The sequence below is a fragment of the Aythya ferina genome, assembly GCF_964211825.1.
Source record: "Aythya ferina genome assembly, chromosome: 24".
In the NCBI taxonomy this organism is placed as follows: domain Eukaryota; kingdom Metazoa; phylum Chordata; class Aves; order Anseriformes; family Anatidae; genus Aythya; species Aythya ferina.
In genome coordinates, this window is record NC_140322.1 from 4723338 (window position 1) to 4745417 (window position 22080).

The 22080-nt window shown below is 53.5% G+C and overlaps 1 protein-coding gene and 1 long non-coding RNA gene across 5 annotated transcripts in view; one reads left to right on the plus strand and one right to left on the minus strand.

Annotated features, from left to right (window-relative positions):
* Positions 1-7919, plus strand: part of PTPRU (protein tyrosine phosphatase receptor type U) — a 55002-nt gene extending 47083 nt beyond the window's left edge. For all 4 annotated transcript variants that reach the window (XM_084497390.1, XM_084497391.1, XM_084497392.1 and 1 more), the window contains 4 exons: positions 177-302; positions 2367-2524; positions 3109-3244; positions 5588-7919. In XM_084497390.1, the coding sequence (XP_084353516.1) occupies positions 177-302; positions 2367-2524; positions 3109-3244; positions 5588-5650 (483 nt within the window). In that variant the 3' untranslated portion in view covers positions 5651-7919. The remainder of the gene's footprint in view (positions 1-176; positions 303-2366; positions 2525-3108; positions 3245-5587) is intronic.
* A 12174-nt stretch (positions 7920-20093) lies between these two features.
* LOC311423401 lies at positions 20094-21619 on the minus strand. The gene is made up of 2 exons (XR_014685700.1): positions 21532-21619; positions 20094-20979 (listed from the first exon to the last, which is right to left on the minus strand). It is a non-coding gene; the product is annotated as an uncharacterized lncRNA (long non-coding RNA).
* Positions 21620-22080: the final 461 nt, after the last annotated feature.

The window sequence follows — 22080 nt, forward strand, 5'->3', positions numbered from 1 at the left end:
TCCCATTTGCTGCTGGTGGCAAAGCTGATTATAAAACCAGAGCAGCCAAGCCCTGCTCCATCCCAGTGCAGGATCAGGCCCGGGGGCCATCCTGCCCCCTCTAGGACCAGCTGCCCGTGGTGTGAGGTGCTGTGCCCGTGTCCCCGGTCACGGTGCTGGGCCTCTTCTCCCCGCAGCCCTGCCTGCAGTACTGGCCCGAGCCCGGGCTCCAGCACTACGGCCCCATGGAGGTGGAGTACGTTTCAGGAGCGGCAGATGAGGACATCGTGTCCCGGCTCTTCCGAGTGCAGAACATCACACGGGTGAGGCACGGGGTGGGTCGGGGGCCTCCACGTGTGGCTGTGTGCAACCAGGCTCCCCCAGTGTGGGTAACTGGAGGAGCTTGTGGGGGAGGGCTGGGTGGATCTGGGGAAGGGCTGGGGCACCTCAAAGAGCTTCTTTATGAGAGTGAAGACCCTTGGAGAGCAGAAGAATGCACCTGGTGCCTCGCAGCCCTGGAGCTTGGTCGGGCCGGGTAACTCACCCTACAAACTACCCAACCTGTGGGTGCTGCTGTGCTCTTCAGCCCAACCCAGCTCGTCCAGAGGGTGCAGCACCAGCTGCCTCCTGGCCAAGAGGAGCCTTCAGTGCTGTTGGCTCCATCCAACCGTCCTCCAGTTCCCACGTCCCTACAAGATCACAGAATTGTCTAGGTTGGAAGAGACCTCCAAGATCACCCAGTCCAACCTCTGATCTAACACTAACAAGCCCTCCAGTAAACCATATCACCAAGCTCTACATCTAAATGTCTTTTAAATACCTCCAGGGATGGTGACTCAACCACTTCCTGGGCAGCCCATCCCAATGCCTAGCAACCCTTTTGGTGAAGTTTTTCCTAATACCCAACCTAAACCTCCCCTGGCGCAAATTTAGATCTTAGACAACTCAACAGAAGACCTTTCCTGTCCTCCTGGAGGTCTGGCTGTACCCCACTGCCTGTGCACCTTGGGACAGAAATGCCCCCCGGGGTGCTGTGGGCTCTCTGGGACCTGCAGAGCAGTTTTTGTTTGGGGTGAGACCTGCCCAGGATTTTGTGTCCTTGCTGCAGCGTTCACTGCAAGCCCGGCTTTCATGCTTGGTCAGTTTGGCTTGCTTTTAAATGAGGAGAAATGGAGTGAAATTGGGAAAGGACACGGATTGTGATGAGCAGCACGTGTGGGTGCAGAGTTTCAGGCAGGGAAGAGCTGGTTTGACTGCAGAACCTGGCTAGGAAGAGGTGATGACCCTGAAGGCTTTACATCTCACAGTGCTGAAGGGTTTAGGATGATGCTCTGCTGATGGAGGTCATCAGGCAGAGGGAGTTTGGGGAATGTCTGGGCTCGGAGGAGATGGCTCCTGCCTGGTCTGGAATCAGGGGGTCTTGGTTTGTTCCCCCCATGGCAGCATCTGGCCCTTCCTGAGTGTCAACCTGAAACCCTTTGCGGCTGGTGGCAGAAAACGCCCCTTGCTGAATTAAAATGCAGTGCGATCGCAGTCTCTGGATCCGAGCAGAGATCTCCCCAGGGAGCAGAGCGCCGGAGGAGCACTGCTAAATGCAAGGAGCTGCTTCTCAACGAGCCGTGCCGGCTGCTGGTGGCTGGAGGGGAGCCAGCTCTGTGAGCCAGAGCTGTCACCTAGAGCCACAGAAGCAGAGAGTGTCCCAGGTTGGAAGGGACCACGAGGGTCATCAAGTCCAACCCCTGGGGCCACACAGGACCACCCAAAAATCAGGAGCACCTAAGCTTCAAGATTTATCTTGCAGTTTTCCATAGTGGGCTGTCAGAGGAGTTTGCTCCTGGTGCCCAGAGTATTTCAGAGCAAGAGCCCCACATCTGCTGGGCTGCAACCTGGCCTCGTTCAGCTCCCTGAGTGTAATCCTCCTCCCGCAGCCTGCTAACCAGATTAGTTTCAAGGCTAACCAGCTTACCAGGGTATTAAGGCGTGCTGCCACCACGTCCCAGTTCTGTGGGTGGCAGCTTTCGGTGAGCTCCTGGCTTCCAGTGAACACAACAAAACGTGTCCCCTGGGGATCCTCTGCCTGCGAGGTGAGGATGTGATGGAGAAGCCCTGGGGGAGGCTGAGATGGCAAGTTCTGTGAGATACGTGGACAGCCTGAGATGCTGCTGGTTAGGGGAAACCACGTTGGTGGTGGGACTGATGGGTCGATGTGAGCTGGGAACCATCCGTCTTGCTGCACCAGGAGAGGCTTTTCCTCTTTTCCTCTGCTATTAATAAACGGCAAGAGCCCTCTGTGAATCCTCCAGTGGAGCTAAAAGAGGGCAGCAGAAGGAAAACAGAGGGCACATCCCATTACTGTGGGATCACGTTAATGAGGTTTGCTTTTCTAGTTGCAGGAGGGGCACCTGATGGTCCGGCATTTCCAGTACCTGCGGTGGTCGGCGTACCGAGACACCCCGGACTCCAAGAAGTCCTTCCTGCACCTCCTGGCCCAAGTGGAGAGGTGGCAGAAGGAGAGTGGTGATGGCAGGACCGTGGTGCACTGCTTGTGAGTGTCCTCTGGAGAGGAGCGGGCTCTTGCATGTGGGGGAGATGCCACCAGCTCTTTTGTCCACAGTCCTGCCAGAAATTCTTCTGAAAAGCCCTTTCCAGGGCAATTTTTGTGCCCAAAACTCCACACGCTCTGCTCAGATGGGACCCAGCACGTTCACAGATTGGTAGAGACAGCAGGCGAGCCTTTAATCAAAAATTAATTACGGCCTCGTCTGTCTTCATTAGCCAAAGGATAATTTGAGAACATGCTTTATAAAACACCGGCGTTGTGCTCGCTCTTCTCTCCCCAGTCCCCGTTGCTGTCAGGGATCAGACGTGACCGTGTCGGATGGTTTCACCCCAGGGTGAATGATTTTTCCGCAGCACAGGTCTAGCCCTGATGGTCCAAAAAGGCGTTTTCTTGCTCTGTTTTGGCTCTTGTGAGAAAGTAGGGCCCAGTCCAGGTCCCCCACTTTGCAGGGGGCTCTGGGACCTCTGCTGGGAGGGGAGGGATGGGCAGAGAACGGGGGGAACTGGACAGCGCAGGAGGATGCTCAGGTGCAATCCTCCTGCCATCACCACACGTGCTTCTCCCACCAGGAACGGGGGCGGCCGGAGCGGCACCTACTGTGCCTCCACCATGATCCTGGAGATGCTCAAGTGTCACAACATGGCAGATGTCTTCTATGCTGCAAAGACCCTCCGCAACTACAAGCCAAACATGGTGGAGACCTTGGTAAGCGTCAGGCACTGCCAGTGTCCGTGCTGGCTGCTGCTCCCTGTGCGTCTGCCTTCCTGCAAGCCTCTGGCAGAGGGGCGATGTGCTGGGGGATGCATGCACCCCAAAAAAACTCATTTCCCACCCCAAACCCAACTAGTGATTGGGGCATCCTGCAGGAGAATGTCTTGGTGAGTTCCCCAGCAGGTTGAGCTGGGTGGGTAGGTGAAAGCCTCTTGAAAGCCACCTTGGTGCTGCCTTCATCTCACTGTGCTGATGTGCCCTTGGCACTGGGCTTGCCAGAAACCCATCCCTGGTCTAATAGGGCAGGTTCGCAGGGGTGACAGAGCACTGGAGCAGAGACGTGGTGGGGTCTCCTCTGTGGATCTTCCTGGAGATCTTCAAAAGTCATCTGGAGACATGGCTGTGGGCAGTCTGCTCTGGGTGGCCCTGCTGGAGCAGGGCTAGGACCAGATGGACCCAGAGGTCCCTTCTCACCTCAGCCATCCTGTGGTTCTGTAACTGGGGCTCTTTGGAGGGTTGTGGGGCTGGGAACAGGACAGGTCACTTGCTGCTTGCCTGGCTTGGCCGAGCTGAGCCCCCGGCAGCACCCGTGTGCCCAGGGGTGTCCCTGGGGAGGTGGCACATGGTGCTGGCTCCTTGTCCCCATCCTCGGCTGGAACAGGGGGTTTTCTTCCTGCTGATGTGATTTAGAGAAAACAGCCTGGAGTTAAATTCACCCAGCCAGTTCCATGGGATGATTTTGCGCTGGCAGGAGGGGAGCTGAGGACTGGGAGGTGAAGCCTGACAAATTCCTGTTGGAAATACAAAAGGGAAGGGCGTTTTGAGCAGGATGCCCTAGTGGGCAAGCTGCTGGGGGTGGTGATGGAGCCACGTTTCGTTTGGGGAGGGTGAAAGTTTTGTGCCCTATTCCAGGCCCCCTATGGCAGGGTCGGGGAGGGAGCAGGCACGTGGCCGTCCCCATGCGTCCCATGCTGGGCTGGTGCCTCGTGGTGGTTCCAAAGCAAGCCAGCCGGAAATGTTTGCCCTGCCCGGATTATAAAATCCCTAAGTTGAGAAATGAAATGGTTTTGAGGGGGATGTGATTTGCATTAGGAATTAAAGTGGAGAAGAAGGTGAGGGAGGGGACCGGGGAGCGGAGGGAGAGCCGCAGCTAATGGAAAGATGATGTGACAAGCATGAGGCCACCAGCCCCATTGGGTTAAATTGCCACGGTATTAAAAAAGCGACATTTCGCATCAGGACATGAGCGTCCTCCAGCCTCAAATGAACCTGAAACAGCTATTCTGGGAATCCCAATCTACCGGAGCTGCTGGAGGCTGGATCCTCCCCCGGTGTAAGGAGCCGCAGCCCCGCAGTGATCAGCCGGAGCAGAACATTTCCCTCTGGATCCAGCTTGTGCTTTTTTCCCCCTCTGCTCGCCCGTGGGGGGTTATTTTTATATTATAATAAATGGAAACAATCCCTTTTCTTAATCCAGAAGCTTTATGTGCTTTTAATCTAAGCTGCCGCAGCCTCCTCGCTTTGAAGCCCCTCTGCCCACTCCCACCTGGGGATAACGGGATTTGCACGCCGGGGCTCAAGCTGCCATCTCCATAATGCTGCCGAGGATTTGGGGAGATGAGGGGACCCAGGATGCTTCCACCCAGGGGCATCAGAAACCCTAATGTTTTCCATTTTTTCCCCTTCTTGTTGGATGCGTGAAAGGAGCAACATGGAGCTGGACACTTTGGAGGTCTGCGCTCCCCCGTAGTTCTGTGTGCTATAAATTGTATGAGAACAGGAGAGCACAAGAACAGGTCACGTAAAGGAGGACGAGGGTAGACAAAACAGCCTTCGTGAGCCCAATTTCAGTGAGCTTTGCTATAAAAATAGGAGCCAGCTATGTTGGGCTTGTCCTCGTGCAGTCAGGGAGCCAGGTAGAGGGAAGCAAAAAGTAAAAAGTGCCTTGGTTTCAGGGAAGGCTCAGCCCTGGTGCAATTAATAAACCAGATCCTCAAGCTAAGGGGATGTTCAGTCCTTGTCCTTCCTTCTGGGGGAGGTGAAGATGCCCTGTGCCCCCTAAATACAGGAAAATCAGTGCTGTTGGTGTGTTTGTGTCCAACGGGTGTTTCATCCATTTTCCCCAGCAATGGGCATTGTTTGCTAAAAGAGTTGTTTGTGGCAGTGTTGTTTTGGCAGGAGCTTTACAGGGGACAGGAGAGGGAGGAAGGCCCTGGTGAGGTCCTGTAGAGCTCAACAGCTTTTCCTTAGGGCTGCTGAAACTTGTTTTGCCTTCAAACGGGGCAGCTTTGAGAAACAATTCGGGATCTTAACTCTCCCCTCTCTCTCCTCGAACAGGAGCAGTATCATTTCTGCTACGACATAGCACTGGAATACCTGGAGTCGCTGGAGACCAGATAGCACCTCGCCAGGAGGGCGAAGGCAGGGGGCTGCGTAGGGTTTGTGCCAAGCGCGCAGGTTTGCGCTCAGATGTTGCGTTAGTGCTGAAGGCGAGGAGGGGAAAAAAAAAACAGCAAAGGAGCGGATGCAAACACAGATCGAGAGCAATGAAAGGACGTGGGGATGCGTTGGCCGTTCTCCATCTTCATCCTCTGCTTTCCAAATCCCCTCCCCTTGCTCCAAGCTCGTCTGGGTGGCTGTGGGTCGCTGCCACAGCTCGTCCTGTCCCATCCCTGTGGTGGTGTGGGGTTGGTGAGCATGAGAAGTTGCCCCAGAGCGCTGCCTGGTCCTGCTTGGACACATCTGGAACAGCTGGAGAAGACCCCAACAAGGGGAGGAAGAGGACAGAAGGATGTGAGCCTGTTTCCCAACAGGGCAGGATGGATATTTGGGGAAAAGACGTTGTTTTTAAATCGTATGTGGAGTCGAAGCTGCTCTTTGAGGAGCCCCGATGGCCGCCGGTGGGTTTTGCCCTTTTTTTGGGGACCTTTTGTGCTCTGTGCTGGAGCAAAGCCCCTAAAGGCAGCTCGTGGATTTCTGCCCGCTCGCCACGAGTCTGGTTTCCACTGTCGTATTTCTGTGAGCTGCGCCCCTTCGTGCATCCAGCTGTGGATGGAGCGGGGACGTGGGATGGGAGGCAGGGGACACACGGTGTCCCTCTGTGGGGACCGGCCTGGAGCCCTCCCGGTGTCCTTGTAAAGCTTCAGAAGTGTTTTTTCCCCCGTGGCTTGTCTGTCTCCATGCAGTTGTCTCCATCCATATCAATTATCCCCTCCTGGAGGGCTCTGAGTGCTGGTGACAAATTCCTGGTGCCACCCAGGCAAATGCCTGGGGCTGGGGCTGAGGGCATCTGATGCTTTTTGGCTTCATCCAGCTACAGGCAGGCAGGAGATGTCACTTCTGCTGTCTGTTGTAATAATTGCAGGGTTTTGTGCTTACTGGGGGAAGCCAGGTTGTCCTCGGGCTTGGGGAGCCAGCTGTGGTCGGGGTTTTCTCTCTGCACATGGCCCCACAAAGGTGCAGCAAAGAGATGCAGGTCTGGGGGCTGCCTCGCAGACTCGAGGAGCTGGGGATCTTGATTGTCTTGATGGCAAGACCCTTGACAGTCCTTTTTGGTGGGTAGAGAAGAGCAAGTAAGAAGCTGGCCTCCGTGTGCTGGAGGTTGTCTATGGGCACCTGCATCCTTCATCCCCCTGCATCCTCCATTTCCAGCCCTGGTGCATTCACACCCCAACCATGATCCAAAGCCCAGGCAGGTGCCTTTTGGCTGGACCAGGCCACAGCGTGAAGGTCTCAGAGCCAAAGGGGCTTCACCCCAGCTGTGCAAAGCCCAGAGAAACTTCCACCTGCTTTCCAAAGGCGGAGGGGGATGAGGTAAATCTCCTCTCCACCTTGGAGGATTTATGCTTGGGGAGCCAGTGTTTGCTACTCGGTTGGGAATAAGCTTCACTGCTCTGAGCTGGATCCTGCACCTCCTTCGAGGGGACTGCGGTGGCACCGGAGCATGTCTGTGGGTTTTGCCCAAATCCTTGGCGTTTCAGTGTTCCCACTGCCTAATTCGCACGGCTTGACAATACCTGATCCAAGGGCTATACAACGTGTTCCCCTTCGTTTCCATCCGTGCTGTGTGCCAGTGCTGTTTTGTGACCAGATAGTCTCCTCACCCCGACACGGGCTGCTTGTGGCAGGACTTCGGGTAACGTCAGTGCATGGAGCAAGTCGGTGTCCTCGACCCAGCCCCTTCTCACTGCCTGGGGACCCGCAGGGTGCTCTGCTGGGCACTGCTCACAGCCGACCTGTGGCCAGAAAAACAGGAGAAAAAAAAAAAAAAAAGAAAGAAAAAAAGGAAAATTTGAACCCCCCTTTAGTCCCGATAAGGTAGAGGCTGGTGGAGTTGTATATATGTTTTAAAAGTGAGATTTTTTTTTTTCTCTTTTCTTTTTTGATATCTCCTTGCTGGATGTCTCTGGGTTTTTAGGGCATCTCTTCCAAAGGGCAGACTTTGACATCAAAGTGCTATAAAAACCGACCCATCTCCAGCTCCTGCCGGGATGCTCACGTGACACAAGGCAAGGACAGCCTGTACATAGAAATATATATAGAGAAATATATATATATAAATATAAATACTGTTCTTAAGATGGATAATGTTTATTGGTATTACAGGTTGGAGTGGTGCTTTCTTTTTTCATTTCTAATAAAAAAAGAAAAAAAAACAAAGAAAAAAAAATTAGAACCCAAGAAAAAACACCAAATTGGAATGGTTTTGACCCCCGAAAACTTTGGCAGCATCCAAGAGCTGCTGCCAAGGGGCCTGGTGCCGTGAAGCGGCTCCACCGTGGAGGGGACGTTGGGGGCTGCGCGGTGGGGACTTAGGGGTGGCACGGGAGGGACACGTCTGATGTGGATTGTACCACACACATCCAGCTGTTATCTGTTTAATTTTTATTTTTTTAATTATTATTTTTGGCTTTCTTTCCTTTTAAGAAAATCAGTTGCATAAATAAATGTTCCAAATTCGTGATGGCCTCTGGGTTTCTTTTGCTGGCCCTAGTCTGGGACCTGTGCTTTGGGGAGCCCTGATGCACTGTGCAGTTTAAAAACAATAACAAAAAAGAGAAAAATATAAAGATACAGCTGTATCATGCTTTGTTCAAGGATATCTTGGGGGAACCCATTTGTAGGGCTAGATTCTGGGATTGCAAAGCCTTCCTTGCACCAAGGACAGGGCTGCCTTGTGCTTGCAGAGCTTTAGGCTTTCCTTCTGAGAGCGGTATGGTGATGTCTCAAATGAGGTCCCATGGCTGAGAATTGCAACTCCCCCTCCTCAACCAGTGGAGTGTGAGTGCTCACAACTTCACGTGGCACTTGTGATGGAGCAGTGTCCTCGTGGATGGTGGGAGTGCCTGTCCTTGCCCGTTCCTCTGACTGGCTGGTGAGGAGCAAGATTTCCTTGCACGGGGTGGGAAGGGGCTTCCTCCTTGCTTGGTCTGTCCCGATTTCCTGCAGGGATCGTGGCTCTGGGAATGGCTGGTGGAGCCCCTGGATGTGCAGAGCTCTCGGTATGGAGCAGGCGGCTGGGAGGATGCTCCCATTCGGTGCCACCTCCACAGTTCCTTGGGAGCTGGGGCTGCAACAGGGCCAGGGTGGGCAATGCGCCATCCATCAAGGCCACCGTTCTCTGGGCTTTGATGATGGGATGTCCCCAGGGCTCTCGCCCAACCTCAACCAGCTCATCTGGCTCTGACCCAAACCTCAGCAGCATCCCCATCACTCTGGGCAGGCTCTGAGTCTCCAAGGGCAGCCCCTGGGATGATGCTTTGTCTCTCTTTTGCCTCTGGGCCGATTTTCCATCCCTCTCTTTTCCCAGAAAGCAATCAGGGGGCTCTGTGGAGATGCTGGGAATAGAAAAGAGAGAGAGGGACTGGTCCTGGGATTCCCAGCGATGGGATGGGCCGGTGCTGGGACAGGTGAACAAAGCAAGAAGAAACTTACCATGCCCTTCCCAGCTGGGAAGTGAACAGCTATTGTAAGGAAAGCCTTCTGAAGAAGAAAGCTCCTGCATTGTCTTTGGTGATTTATTTATTGCAAAGCAGCCTTTAGTTTAATGTGTTGTGATATTAAACACTTCCAGTAACACTTGAGTCTTAATTTAATGGAGACCAAAGAAAAAAAAAAAAAGATCTAATTGACTTGTCAGGACTGTTTTTCATCTTTAATTAAGGTTCGTGAAGGATGTGGTAATTACATTTTATCAATAAATAATAAAAAAGGGGGATAATGCAAATTAAAACCAAGAACCACACCTGGGAAGGGCTGGGGGTGTGCGTGGCACCCTCAGGCTGCGGGGTCTGTCCTTGGCCAGGTGTCCCCAAACCCTGCAGTGCTGTCCTGGAGCGGTGGCAGTGTCACCGTGCCCACCCCCTGGTCCCCTCCCTGCTGGTTTTGGGTTTTCCTCAAGCCGTATTTCAGCCACAGCTCGTTGGGTGCTCGCTGTCACCGGCCGCTAACGATGACAAAACCTTTCCCCTGGGTTTATGAAGGCCATCACTCGCTCGGCGGCTCCGTAATACAAACAGCAGCTGCTCTGCCAGGACTGACGCGTTGCCCTTCTCCGCCGTGCCCCGTGAAGGTAGAAGAGGAGCTTTTCCCCGGGGACAAGGGGTGGTGGCAGTGTCTGGGTCCCAGCCTGGCCATGGGGCACAGCAGGGTGGCACTTGGTGGCCAGCTGGGGAGGGGTGCGGTGTCCTCCGTGGGGTGATGGGGTGGTGGAGGAGGGCTTTTGGGGTCAGGACAAGAGCGGGGATGCATTGCCTGCAGCTGGCGGCAGTGAGGACCTCACTTTCCTGCCTTGTTTTATCCCCACAACATCTCGAAGACGCGCGGAGAGCCCGGAGCACCAGGCAGCCCGCACCGCCCTGCGGAGCCAGGGCAGGACCTGGAATCCGGGTCCCAGTCCCATGGAGAGGTCCCTCGTGTCCCAGCACATCCCAGTGAGTGACAGGCTGGGGACAGGGTGGAGAGGAAGGCCTCAGGCCCTGGGCACAGCCACACATGCCCGGGTCTTGCTGCCCCTGGATGGATTAGAGCTACTTCAATGGAGTGGTTTGTCTTTCAATACTGACTGCAAACGTGCCGCCTGATGCCCAAATTTTGGTTCCTAGGAACTGTTCCTCATCTCCTTTGTGCCCTTACCTGCAGCACAGCCGGCAGTGGTGTTACTGGAGGTGATCTGGATATTCCTGTTCCTTTTCCAGCCTCATTCCCTAACCCGGGCTGGGTGTGCAGGAGGTGCTGGCTCCATCCTCTGCTGGTGTCCAGTGGTGGCAGGCGGGGTCCCCTGAGACCCCCATGCCCCCCATACCCTGCATGCCCCCTGTCCTCCCACTTGCAGGGACTGGTGCTCCCTGTAGATGCTTTGCTCCATCCTCTCCATCCATGGCAAGCGTCCTGCAGAGGTGGCTGTGATGGAACCACGCAGATGGCAAGGCTTTGGGCTTGCTCCTTTGTACATGGCGTTGTCAAAAATTGCCTTGAATGAGGGTGGAAGGAGGGCTGGGGGAAGGGCAAGCTAACCCTCTCTCCCCAAATTAACCTTGGCAGATTAATTCATGAAAGCGAAACCCAAATTCAATTAGCTAGAGCAGCTCATTTATCGCCTGTGATTTATCTGCTCGTGGCTCAGGTGGGGCTGTCACCTCCATCCCCTTGCCATCACCAGCCTCTGAGTGCTGGTGCCTTTCTGATGGGCCTGGAGGGGACAAACGTGTCACAGCTGTCCCCAGGGCACAGCCACTTGCCCAGGACAGCCGTGCCACCCATCCTTGGAACAGGAACCCAGCTGGGAACGTGATCCTAACCTCCAGGAAAGCCCCAAATCAGCCAAGGTTTCACCCCTTAGGAGATGTAAGAGGAAAGCTCCCTTCTGCTAGCATCAAGAAAAAAAAAAAAAAAGCCCCCACGAAATATTGTTTTTGATTTAAACCCTGGGCTGTCCCTGGCCATTGGCAGCCAGGAATGGTGCCCCGGCTCCCAGATTTCATCTTCACTGGGCAGTGGCTGCAGGAGCCAGAGCCTGCAGGAGGAGGAGGAGGAGGGAGGAGGAAGAGAGTGACACTTTGCTGTGATGTTTCCCCCTTTGGTTGTTAATCTGGGGCTGCCCTGACCCCATGCAGCCACGAGCTGGGGTTCCCCCCAGAGCAGCCCATTGCTGAAACCTCTTTGTTCACCTCTTGGCAGCTCAGAGCTGCGGAGCTTCAGACAAGCACAAAGCAGCAGCACGCTGTGGCCACGGCTGCTTTTACAGCATCAGCTGCTGATAAAGATCCTGCAAGTCCTCCTGCTGAAATGTCCCTCACTTTTGACTTGCAGGAAAGAAAAAAATAATTACACTTCTCAAATTGAGCCATTTCCATAAAAAAAAAAAAAATCCAATTCCCCAGGGGAGGAAATATGAATTAGCACTGATGTTGCTCGGTTCATTTTTTTGGCAAGAGGAGTGGAGGGATGCTCGTGGCACCTCCCTGATGAGCACGGCGAGTGGAGGCTGCAGTGTCCGGTGAGTTGGTGGTGTGGGCACCGTGCATGGCTGGAGCCTTCCCATCTCCCCAGCACTGCAAATACAGCCGGGTAATTTATTTAAGTAGCCTTAATGGTACTGCAATCTATATGCTGATGGTGTCACCTCTAAATGTGCCATCGAAAGGCTCAATGGGAAGAATTTGTATTTCGAAATAAATATTTCCTCACGGTGTGCAAAATATCTAATCATGTATTTATCCTTAAGTACTTCCAAAAGTCAACATAATTATTCTAGTCCCATTAAGTTTAATTTGCAGTAAATTATGCATTTAGCTTTAAGTTGAGGTTGCTGGTTAGAGTCAAGATAAAGCTCTTGCTATTTATAAAGCAGTATTTCAGCGTGGATACCAAATACAAATGGCTGGGTGAGAAAATCCTGCCCAGAAAGTTTGGGGAGAATTTGAAATAGGGAGGCAAACACGGATCTGTGCTGCTGAAAAGCACACGAGCATCCTGCAGCCGGCTAGTTCGAGGTCCTGAACAGCAATGGGGGCTGCCAGGAGGATTTCACTCCAGCTAGAAAATGTGACAGTGTTCTCAGGACGTGATTTTGTAAAAGAAATGAATCACTGAGCTTTCCCTTACTGTTGTGCCTTTGAGGTTCATGGGGCAGGGAAGGTGTTCCTGCTGGAACAGCTTTTATCTGGAATTTATCCTCAGTCTCTGGTGTCCCTGCAGGTTAACGGCAGCGATCATTGATCCTCCCCTCCCTGAGCAGCCTGAAGCCCTCTGAGTCCCTAGAAAATCTCCCGTCCATGGGCTCTTTCTTCCCTTCCTGATGCTGTTGGAGCTGGTGCTCCAACCCACGTGTCCCTCGGCGTCTTGGGGCCAACAGCCAAGTGACATTTTTCTGTCCAGTCCCAGGAGGTGACGAAGCTCCTGTGTGGGTTTCAGTGCCATATAGACACGTTGCTGGTGCTGGTGGATTGAGAAATTGTCCCTTTCTGGTGGGCTGGGGGGTGGTCCCATGGGTAAGGCAACTGAAGGGGAGTGGGGCCGGCTGCTTGGTTTGTTCAGCAGCACTTTTGGGACAGGATCTCTGAATGCTTCACCTCTTTGCACAATCTGAGGTGACCTTGTCCGAGGTGGAGCAGATGGGCAGCAACCCGGCATCGCTGGGGAAGGGCTCAGGGTGTCCCTGTGCTGGGCACAGCCTCTGAGCCCGTGCTGGCATCTTGCTGTTACCTTGGGGACAAAAACCCTGCTGTTCTGCCTTCCCCTGAGCCAGAGCTCTGGGCTGAGGGCTGCACAGCGCCGAGCAAAGCAGGGCTGGCTCAGGGCTCCTGGATGCTGCTGCTGCCTATTAAGAAGGGCTCAGCTGGCTGGCGAAGCTGCCAGGTCTGTAAAGGAGAGGCACTCAGCCGTGTCTGAACTCTGGGCCTCCTGAGGAGAGATGAATGCACCCAAAATTCGCAGGGAGTTTGGGAAACGAGGGCTTGCAGCAGCCCCACAGGGATGTGTAGGGCTGGAGGCAGGCCAGCGGCATGGTGAGGCCGTCCCCAGGATTTGGGACGTGTCAATCTGCTGCAGGACCAGCACAGCCCCAAAGGGTGGTGCCCAGGGCATCTGGACATTCAGGTGACTTTGGGATTTTCTCTTCCCCTGATACCTTTCCCCTGACCTGCTGCTCATCCTCGCCGCTCGCAGAGGGGCAGCAAACCCGTAAGGAGCCAGCAGGCGAGCACCCCGGGCAGCCCGAGCTGGTCTCCTCTGATTGCTTTTCCCAGCCTTGCACGAAGGTGTTGGCAAGCTAATGTGCCACCTCTGGACCTGACATCAGGCTGTCAGTCCCAACACTGACGGGCTGCCCACCAGCCTCGTTTGTCCCCACACGTGGGGGTAAGGCTGCAGCGCACTGCGGGGGCAAATCCATGCAGTGAGGTTTTCTTAGCAGAAGGTGCATGCCTGCAAATCTCTTTAGACCTGAATAGCATTCATGTATATTTGTTTGTTTTATTCTATTTCTTGCTTTTCATTTATTTATTTTGAAGGAGAACATATTTTGCCATGTCAAACACTTCTGCTCAATAGTCACTACAGACTGAACAACCTCTCAATATTCCTCCATCCCCTGTTTCAGAGCTCCGTGGGCAGCTCTGTGCTCTGCAGCTCTCATGGTTCTCTTCCACCCAAATCCCAGAGATGCTGCTTAGTGCAGCCCCACCAAATCCAACGGAGAATCACTACATTTTGGGGCGACAACGCGTGTCTGCATCAGACGGTGGCACCCACAGCCCCATTTGCATCCTCAGCAGGGCGCAGGGACGGAGGAGGGCTGGGGCAAAGCAGAGATGAGGTGCTGCACCCAAGGCCAGGAGGCTGCTGAATGCAAAAGCCAGGAGCTGCACACCCAGCTCCTGGGCTTCAGGCGACCTTCAGACCCGGTCATGCCGTCGTGCAATGCCAAGGCATGCACCTGCAATCAAATCGTTCCCCTCCCTTTTTGCTTTCTCTTTCCCTAGAGCTTTTGGAGACCATCAAGGAAAACAAGAGGTGTTTGCAAGGTTAAGAGACTCAGTGTCTAAACGTGCCATAAAGGTTTGCAGTAATTTACAGCTGTAGGCAGCAGGCACTCTTGGTGGGGGGAAGGGAAATGCAATTTAAGAGAACAGAAATAAATAAGAAGCCGCAGCAGCTAACACTCTCTGATTTAATCCCCAGCCCATGAGAAAGATTTATTCTGTTATCTGACAGTTTGATCACTCCAGGAATCCCATAGGTCAGCCCATATCTGCTGTTGTTATCTCTGGGCTGTTTCCAGTGAGATGCGCAGGGGAGATTTGTTAAAGAAATGAGCCAAAGAGGGGTGCTGATAAGAGAGTTACAGATGGGACCCCCAGAGACCTTTGGCATGGGGGTTCCTCGACAAGAGAGAGCAATTTGCTCTCTGCTATGGGGCTGAGGCATCACTGGGAGAGTGTTGATGGTTTGCACGGCTTCTGCTGGGGGGAGCAAGTGAGTAGGAGCACATGCGTTGCACACCCACATGCAAAGAGCATCATTTGGTTGCGAGTGGAAGATGCGCTGTAGTGTGGAGGAACCAGAGGAGGAACCATTGGGCATCTGAAGCAACCAGAAATCCTTTTGTAAGGCTGTTAGAACAAGGAAGAGCTGCCCAAAGACTTAGTGGGAGAGGAAGGTTGATGAAGGATGGATGAAGCACCAGTCACTGTCCTTAGTCTTCATCGGTGCCCAGGTGGTGCTCAGGTAGGGCACAGCGACAGCAGTGAAGGTAGGCAGGACCTTGGGGCTGGGAAGGGGTCAAGTACGGACCCTGGGGAGCTGCAAAGCTTTTGGTTTGGTGGAACCTGCTGGTGAAACCGCACCCCAGGGTGCTTGAACGGCTGCCTGGGGAGCGGTGGTGGTGGTGCTGGGCCTGCCACCAGGGCAGGAGGAAGGTGCTTCTGGGTTGTAGTGTGGGTGCCCCAAGGATACATCTCCTGAGGCCACTGCTGCACGTGGTGTGATGTCTTTGTCTTGTTGCAGTGCCAGCACTGCAGGGCTGGATGTTTAGCGTGGTTTTCTTGGAGGCTGCTGTGCCTGCTCGCTGCTGGGGGCTTGGAGTGCCCATCCATCGGGAACAGCCCTGGGCTGCAGTGGGGGTTACTGGTGGGACACCAGTGGCACTGGCACAGCACACCTGAGGGCCCTGCAGACCCTGCCCAGACAGGTCTGCTGCCTGTAACGCAGTGCTAAGATGTGCTTGTGTGATAAATCCTCCCTCCTGAATGCAGGCACAGGCCCTAGCATGCCTCGGTATTACAAAAAGGTAGGGAGCGTTTGCAAGGTTGAGATCTAAAGGATTGTTGTCTCCTGCTCATTAAACTGGCATTAATCTACCGGAGAGATCCCAATTTCTGCCCCTGGAGCACCCTCAAGATGTTTTATGGTCACCACCTGGCTCCTGTCCCTTTCTGGCTCAGCTCTTCCAAGGTGTTAGCAGAGGTCCAAAAAGGGTTTTCCATTTATTTTTTCCTTCAAATCCAGTAGGGAAAAAAAGTTGTACAGATGCTGGTTTGGGGGGACTGGCTAGAGGAGAAGGATAAAATGGAGACCCGAGCACCAGCAGCTTTCTTGCACACTGAGAAGGATCCAACCCCTGCTCCTGTGCGTGCCTGGGTACAGGAAAGCTTCGCTTCGGGCAGGTCTTTCACATGCCAGAAGAGGTGGGTGGGAAACATCCTTTAAAACCATGAAGGAATGAGATGCAGGTTGAAAATTAACTATTCCTCAGTGCTTCCTCCCCTCTTCCATCGCTGTTTAATAATCTCCCGGCGCAATGCGTGCCTTTTGCTGTCAGAGCTGCCTGGGAATGGCACCAGAAAGCCACGGGAGCTCTCCTACGCAGTCAGGCACGTAGCCACAGAGACATATGTGGAGGGAAAGGCAGCCCGTACCAACAAACAGCCCGAGTGCAGACGCACAAACAGACACAAATAAACAGGCTCACGCCCCCCCAGTAAGCCTGAAGTGCGTGCACGCAGGCAGATGTGTCTGCAACCCTCTGCAGAGCTGCTCAGGTGTGCAAAAATGCACGTGCGTGCCTGGGTTTTCCCCTTCCCTGCAGCCAGAGCAGGAGCGTGCACAAAAGTGGAGCATAAATGTCTTAAAATACGCCTGGTTTTATAGATGCACCATTTGGCAATGCCCTTGGTTTGAGCCTCTCTAGCCAAAATTAAATGTATTGCCAAGATGTAGAAGCTGCAGTTTTTAGCAAGCCTGCCCTTGCCCAGTTTCATGCCTTTTCTGGGCTTTTTTGGTTTTGTGATATTCTGACTAATGACAGCACAAAAAAGCAAAACAAAACAAAACAAAACAAAACAAAAAAACAACAAACCCTGTTGGTCAAGGAAAGGGTGCGAGGCCTGTCCGGGGAGCCCTAATTAACAGTGCTGCCCTAATTGACTGGAGGAGGAGGGAGAGGGCTGTATTTTCCTGGGGGTAGATTTGTTTTTTTTGGTTGATCCAAGGTTTCTCTGACATGAACCAAAGAGCTGTTGGCCTCCCAGCTGGCCTCTGTGTGCTGTGCCAGGAGGGGAAGGTGTTTGGCTTAGCTCCAGGGGTGACGGTTTCACAGGAGGAAACTTTTCCAGGGTCTTCTCCCCAGGATGCTGCCCTGGAGCGCAGCAGGTTTGGGCACTGTCCTGTCACCTGGAGCCGGGCTCTGCTCCACACTGAGACCCCAAACCATGACTTTGGTTCGTAAAGAAAAGAGCAAAAAAATGCTGAAAGTTGCCAGAAGGGAAAAAGGAAAAACTAGGAAAGGAGAAGGCAGTTTCTTTTTATTTATTTTTTTCATTATGTAGTTTCAAATGTTTCCCTTTGAGGCGCTCGCAGGATTTCATGTTGACATTGGCTCTTCAGGCAAGAGTGAGGTTTGTGTCAGACCACAAAATATTTTTCAATAAAAACTAAAAAGTAACATCAAAAGGGAAAACACACAATGCTGAGAGCGCGTTGAAACCTGATATTTTCCAGTGCTTTTCCATGGCCTTCCCCCACCCAAAAAATACCCTTTAAAAACCCAATTGGATTTGGCAAAGCTTGGAGTGTGTTTCTAGCAGCAATGCCAGGGTCTGCAGGCTGCTCTGATCCCATATGGACGTGTTTTGCCACTGTCTTGTCCCCCAGCTGCTTGTTTTCACCCTAAATCAGTATCTGTGCTATTTTGCAATGAATCCTGCTGTGGGTGCTGGGCAGGAGGCAGGTACGGGTACGCTGCGTGCTGTGCAGGGGCTCTGGCTGTTTCTGAGCACTGAGCAGTGGCAGGAGGCCAGGAACAGCCCAGTACCTCTGCCTGCTGGTTTTATTGCCCGCTAACCCCATGTCTAACTGAAACCAGGACACCCCAAAATATGGGTGACCAGCTACGGAGCCCAAGCCACTTCCAGGAACAGGGTGATGGTGCAGGGATACCCAATGGGCTGGTCTGATCCAGCCAAGGGTGCAAAAATGGGGACAGGATTATTTGTCTGTGTGCATTACGGAAATTTGGCTGGGCAGCTCGGGTGTAAATGTGGGTTAACACATGTAGGGCTTGAGGAGAAGCCCCTGAAGTTCTGAAAACCCACAGCTCCTGCGCCTGGTGGCATCACCCAGCCCCAGCACGGGGGCCAGGCAGCGCAGGCGACGACAGAAGGGCTTAATGAGGGTTTGAAAGAAACATCTTGTAAACTTTGGAGCGAGGAAGCTCCGGTTTGATTTGAACATGTTTGCTTGGCAGGGGCTGCCAGGGCCCCTGCTGCTGCTGCTGCTTTTCCTGGCACTAATTAGGCAGGTTTCCATCCCGTCGTGCGCGGGTGCTTCTCCTAGCGGGGGCTGGAGGTGCTGAGCGCTGGGGGCAGCCCCCACCGAGCAGCCTGGGGAGGGGACGTGGCCCATGGGGAGCACACATACTGGCTGGATGCATGTCTTGGAGCAAAGCACCAGCGATGTGGGGGCTGGTGGGGTGCTTGGTGACTCCCAGACCCCCAGGACCCCCTGCTTTGCGTTGGGCACACAGGTTTGTACGGAGCACCCAGTTGTGCACGGAACACCCTGGGCTTCCAGCAGTGCTGTGGTGGCCCAGAGTGCCGAGCACCTGAAATCCTTTACAATATCAGGGCTGATCCTGCTCCCGCTGGAGCTGCCCTGTCTGCACTTCCCTTCCATTGCAACCATCTGCTGCTTTTGAAGCTTGGTAAATATTTCCTTTCCCCCGCTGCCTCTCCCTTTGGCTCCTCCTGGACATCATCTTGCAACAACCCGAACATCTGCAATAGCTAAAACACCTACAATAACACCCCCCTTCACCCCAAAGACCCTTTTTGTTTCCTTTTTCTGGCACAGCTTCTGTCCCCTGGTGCCCTTTGGAGATGAGGAGGGACATGAGGGATGCCGGTGCCACCCTGCCCGTGCCAGGTCTGTGCCGAAATGGTGGCTGCTCCTTTCCTGTGCCCGTGTCATGCGCCAGAGATCTGCTTGCTCCCACTGCTGGGGGAATCCATCTCCCTTGTTTGATGTTTGCCATGAGACAGGCCCCTCTTAATCTATTACCGTGTCATTAAAAGGGAAAATGTTTGCTCTGTAAGGCCTCAAATGGCCTTTTTAAACTACAGTAAAAATGTAATTACTGGCTCGCTTAGGAATTTAACCGTTTCTTGATGCCCAGCTCTGTCTCCATGTAGAACTGTGGAGATGGGCCTGATTCAGCAGCTGGGCAGGAGCAGCTCAGGTTTGGCTGCAGGGTAGGTGCTGCAATGCCCTTATGCTAGGGACGTGTGGCTCAACAGGGCGGGTGAATGTTTTGCAAAATGCTCTGGGGTCTGCAAGTAAAAACAGTGGAGTTCAAGACAACAAATATCTTAGCCAGAGCTTAGAGACATTGTGGTTTTCAGAATCGGGATCCTATCCCCTTTGAGATGTTTGGGCTTCACCCAGGCTGGAAATAATCTCCCCATGCATGCATGGAGCAGCTCAGCCCCTGTGGGCAGCCCCTACATCCTGGGGGTGTCTGCAGCCCCACCGTATGGAGCCCCTTGAGCTGTATGGCTTAGTGGAGGTGTGCCTGGGGATGCATCCACTCTGCACAGCCCTTGGAGCCCCAGGGCATGTTCGTCACTGCCGTCGTGCCTCCGTTTGTCACTGCAATACGGTGTGGGACACAGTAGGGCCAGCTCGCAGGGGCTGCCAGACGTTCCCCTGGGCATGTCAAACATGCTATGGAAATGGCAGCATAAGGACATCATCCCAATAATTCCCTATTTTCACGTGTAGCCAGTGCTCCTAAAGGCAGATTGCTCTGCTGGGGTTGTTTTCTTGCCTGTTTAGACCACAGGGCAAGGTCTGTGTCTGTGTGTGCATCCCATGGGTGCCACAAAGGGTGCAGCAACTCCCTGGGGACCTGCTGTGGAAAGGATGGCCCAAGCTTTGTCACTGAGCAGGCTTAGCTCACTACGGTGTTGCTGCTGAAAAGGGGAGAAGAAACACCCACAGCTGGCCAAAGCCAATTATTTTTATTAAGGCAAAGAAAAAAAAAAGCACCACCTTTACTCATTCTGTGTGTGTACACGCGCGCTTTAAATTGTGGCAGTCACACCATCGAGTGGAACTTAATTATCTTCCCTGGAAGCTGGGATTACTTAGTGTGTCTCACAAAGAGATGCACTGCATGCCGTGCCCTGAATGTGGCTGAGGTGAGGAGGTTTCATCGGAGCCAGCACCACCATCCCTGGGGAGCAGCCTAGACCACGGAGTGATGGGCACCCGGCTTCAGGTGGCCCCGAGGAAGGTTGCTGATGCTTTTTCAGAGATGTTTGCTCTCTGTCAGTGAGGTATTTGCACATTGTTGGGGTAGCAGGGAAGAGGCTCTTGTTTAAAGTGCTGCCTTAAAAGTCTTGGAGTGAGAGGAGGTCCTGGTGACCCTGCCCGTGGAGGACCTGAGAGGCTGCCTCGGCTGATGCTCTTGGTGAAGCACCGTGATGCTGAAGCCCCTTGAAGTGCTTGAACCTTGCTGTAATTTAAAATTTCATGAATTTCCCCTGAAGAACCTTCCCAAGGCAGAGTTTATCCAGAAGAAAAATCTGGTGCCTGCACGCAAAGCCTGAGAGATAAGACCAATTTTAGAGTCACCAGCTCCCACAAAGAGCCCTCGCCACGCAGCAGTAGCTTTGTGTCTTAGCAGCACAGCTCCAAAATCGGTCATTTTAACCCAAGCAGGCTGTTTTGTGACTCATTCTGTTCTTCTGTGTGGCCTGGAGCCCAAACAGGTTAAAAATGAGATCCGACCACCTGGAACCCAGGAGATCTCCATGGGGAACAACCTCAGGGCAGCTTCCCCATCCTGGGCTGAGGGTTTAGGGGCGCAGGTTTCAGGGAACCCAGCCAAACCCAGGTGGCTGCCAGCTGCTATGGGCTGCTGGTAGCTGATCTGTGCTGGGATGGATCCTGCCCTGTGCTGCTGCTGGGAGCAGAGGATTCGTTGCCCAGGCAAAGAGAGCACCAGCACAGGGCTGCTCCGTTCTCAACAGCTCCACGTTGTATTCTATGCTCCAAATTGCATGAAAAACTTAGAAACCTGTTATGCAAATGAGACTTTATTTAGTTGTGATTTTGCTGCTTTTTTAATTTTGCTTTTCCATTCTGGTGCAGTCAGGAGTCATCTTCATGGCAACAACTGAGGCCCGTCTGAGGGTGAGGTTCTGCTCTGCAGGCAAACTGATGGCAATCACCTGGGGAGTAAGGGGAAAGCAAAACCCTTCTGAGCCATTCCCCAGCCCCATGAGATGGCCATGGGAGAAGAGAAAAGTAGGCTCTGACTCCTGCCATTTCTTGTTGATGGTGTTTGGCAAATGACTTTGTCTCTGTCCCTCCTTCTGCCTTGAAGGAGGTGGGAAGGGCTGTCGGGGCAGTGTGGGAAACCCAGAGACCACCTGCCCCAAACATGGTCAGGAGGGATGTTGCAGGAGCATCCAGGAGGTACAACAAGTGGGGAAATATCCCCCCCTCATGTAGCCCAGTTCAGAAAGGTTGGTGTACGAATACTCAGTGCTGGAGCATCATTTTGGCGGTGGGTGACAGGAGATATGCTGTTTTGGAAGGGTGCAGAGGGAAGTTGCCACCTTGTCCTTTTGAGCACAAAATGGTGGTATTTGTCCCCACTTCCAGCTGTAGCGTTTGTGCTAAGCAGTTCTCATAGTGAGGGGTGTCCCAGGGAAGCCCATCAGCCCTGCTTGCTTTGACCTGGGGCTGAAGCAGGAGAGAGCATCTTCAACCCCCTGTACCTGAGCATGATTGTGAGCCTCTATCCTCCTGGCTGCCCCCTTGCAGTAAAGGTTTTCTTCACTTCAGAGCAGCAAAACTCTTCTCTCTCCATCCCAAGGGAAGGCTGCAGACTGTTAGGGTTTATGCTAAACAGCTAATTAGCTGCCAGCTGTGCCTGAACAAGGCTGGTGCAGCAGCCCTGCCTGGGTGAGGCACCAAAACCAAGGTGGGTGGCTGGGGAATGCAGCCAGAGTGCCTTGGAGAGGCTGCCCTGGCTCCCATCCTGATGTAGGGTGGCTTGGCCAGCACCATCCTGCTGCATGGGCTCAGCATTGCTCCATCCAGGTCCTGCTTGGTGAGACTGGGGGGTCCTGAAGGCAGCATCCCCTGGTAGTGTCTGTAGGGGCAGCTTAAGCCACCCTAACTGCTCCCATGTGCTTTTGGGGCAGGTTTTGCACCTCTGGTGTCATTTAAAATGGGATTGCAGAGGGAGAAGTCTGGTGTTCCTGGCTCAGCTGTCTGATGTCCACATCTGGAGCCCTGGCATGGCATCACCTGCATGGCCACAG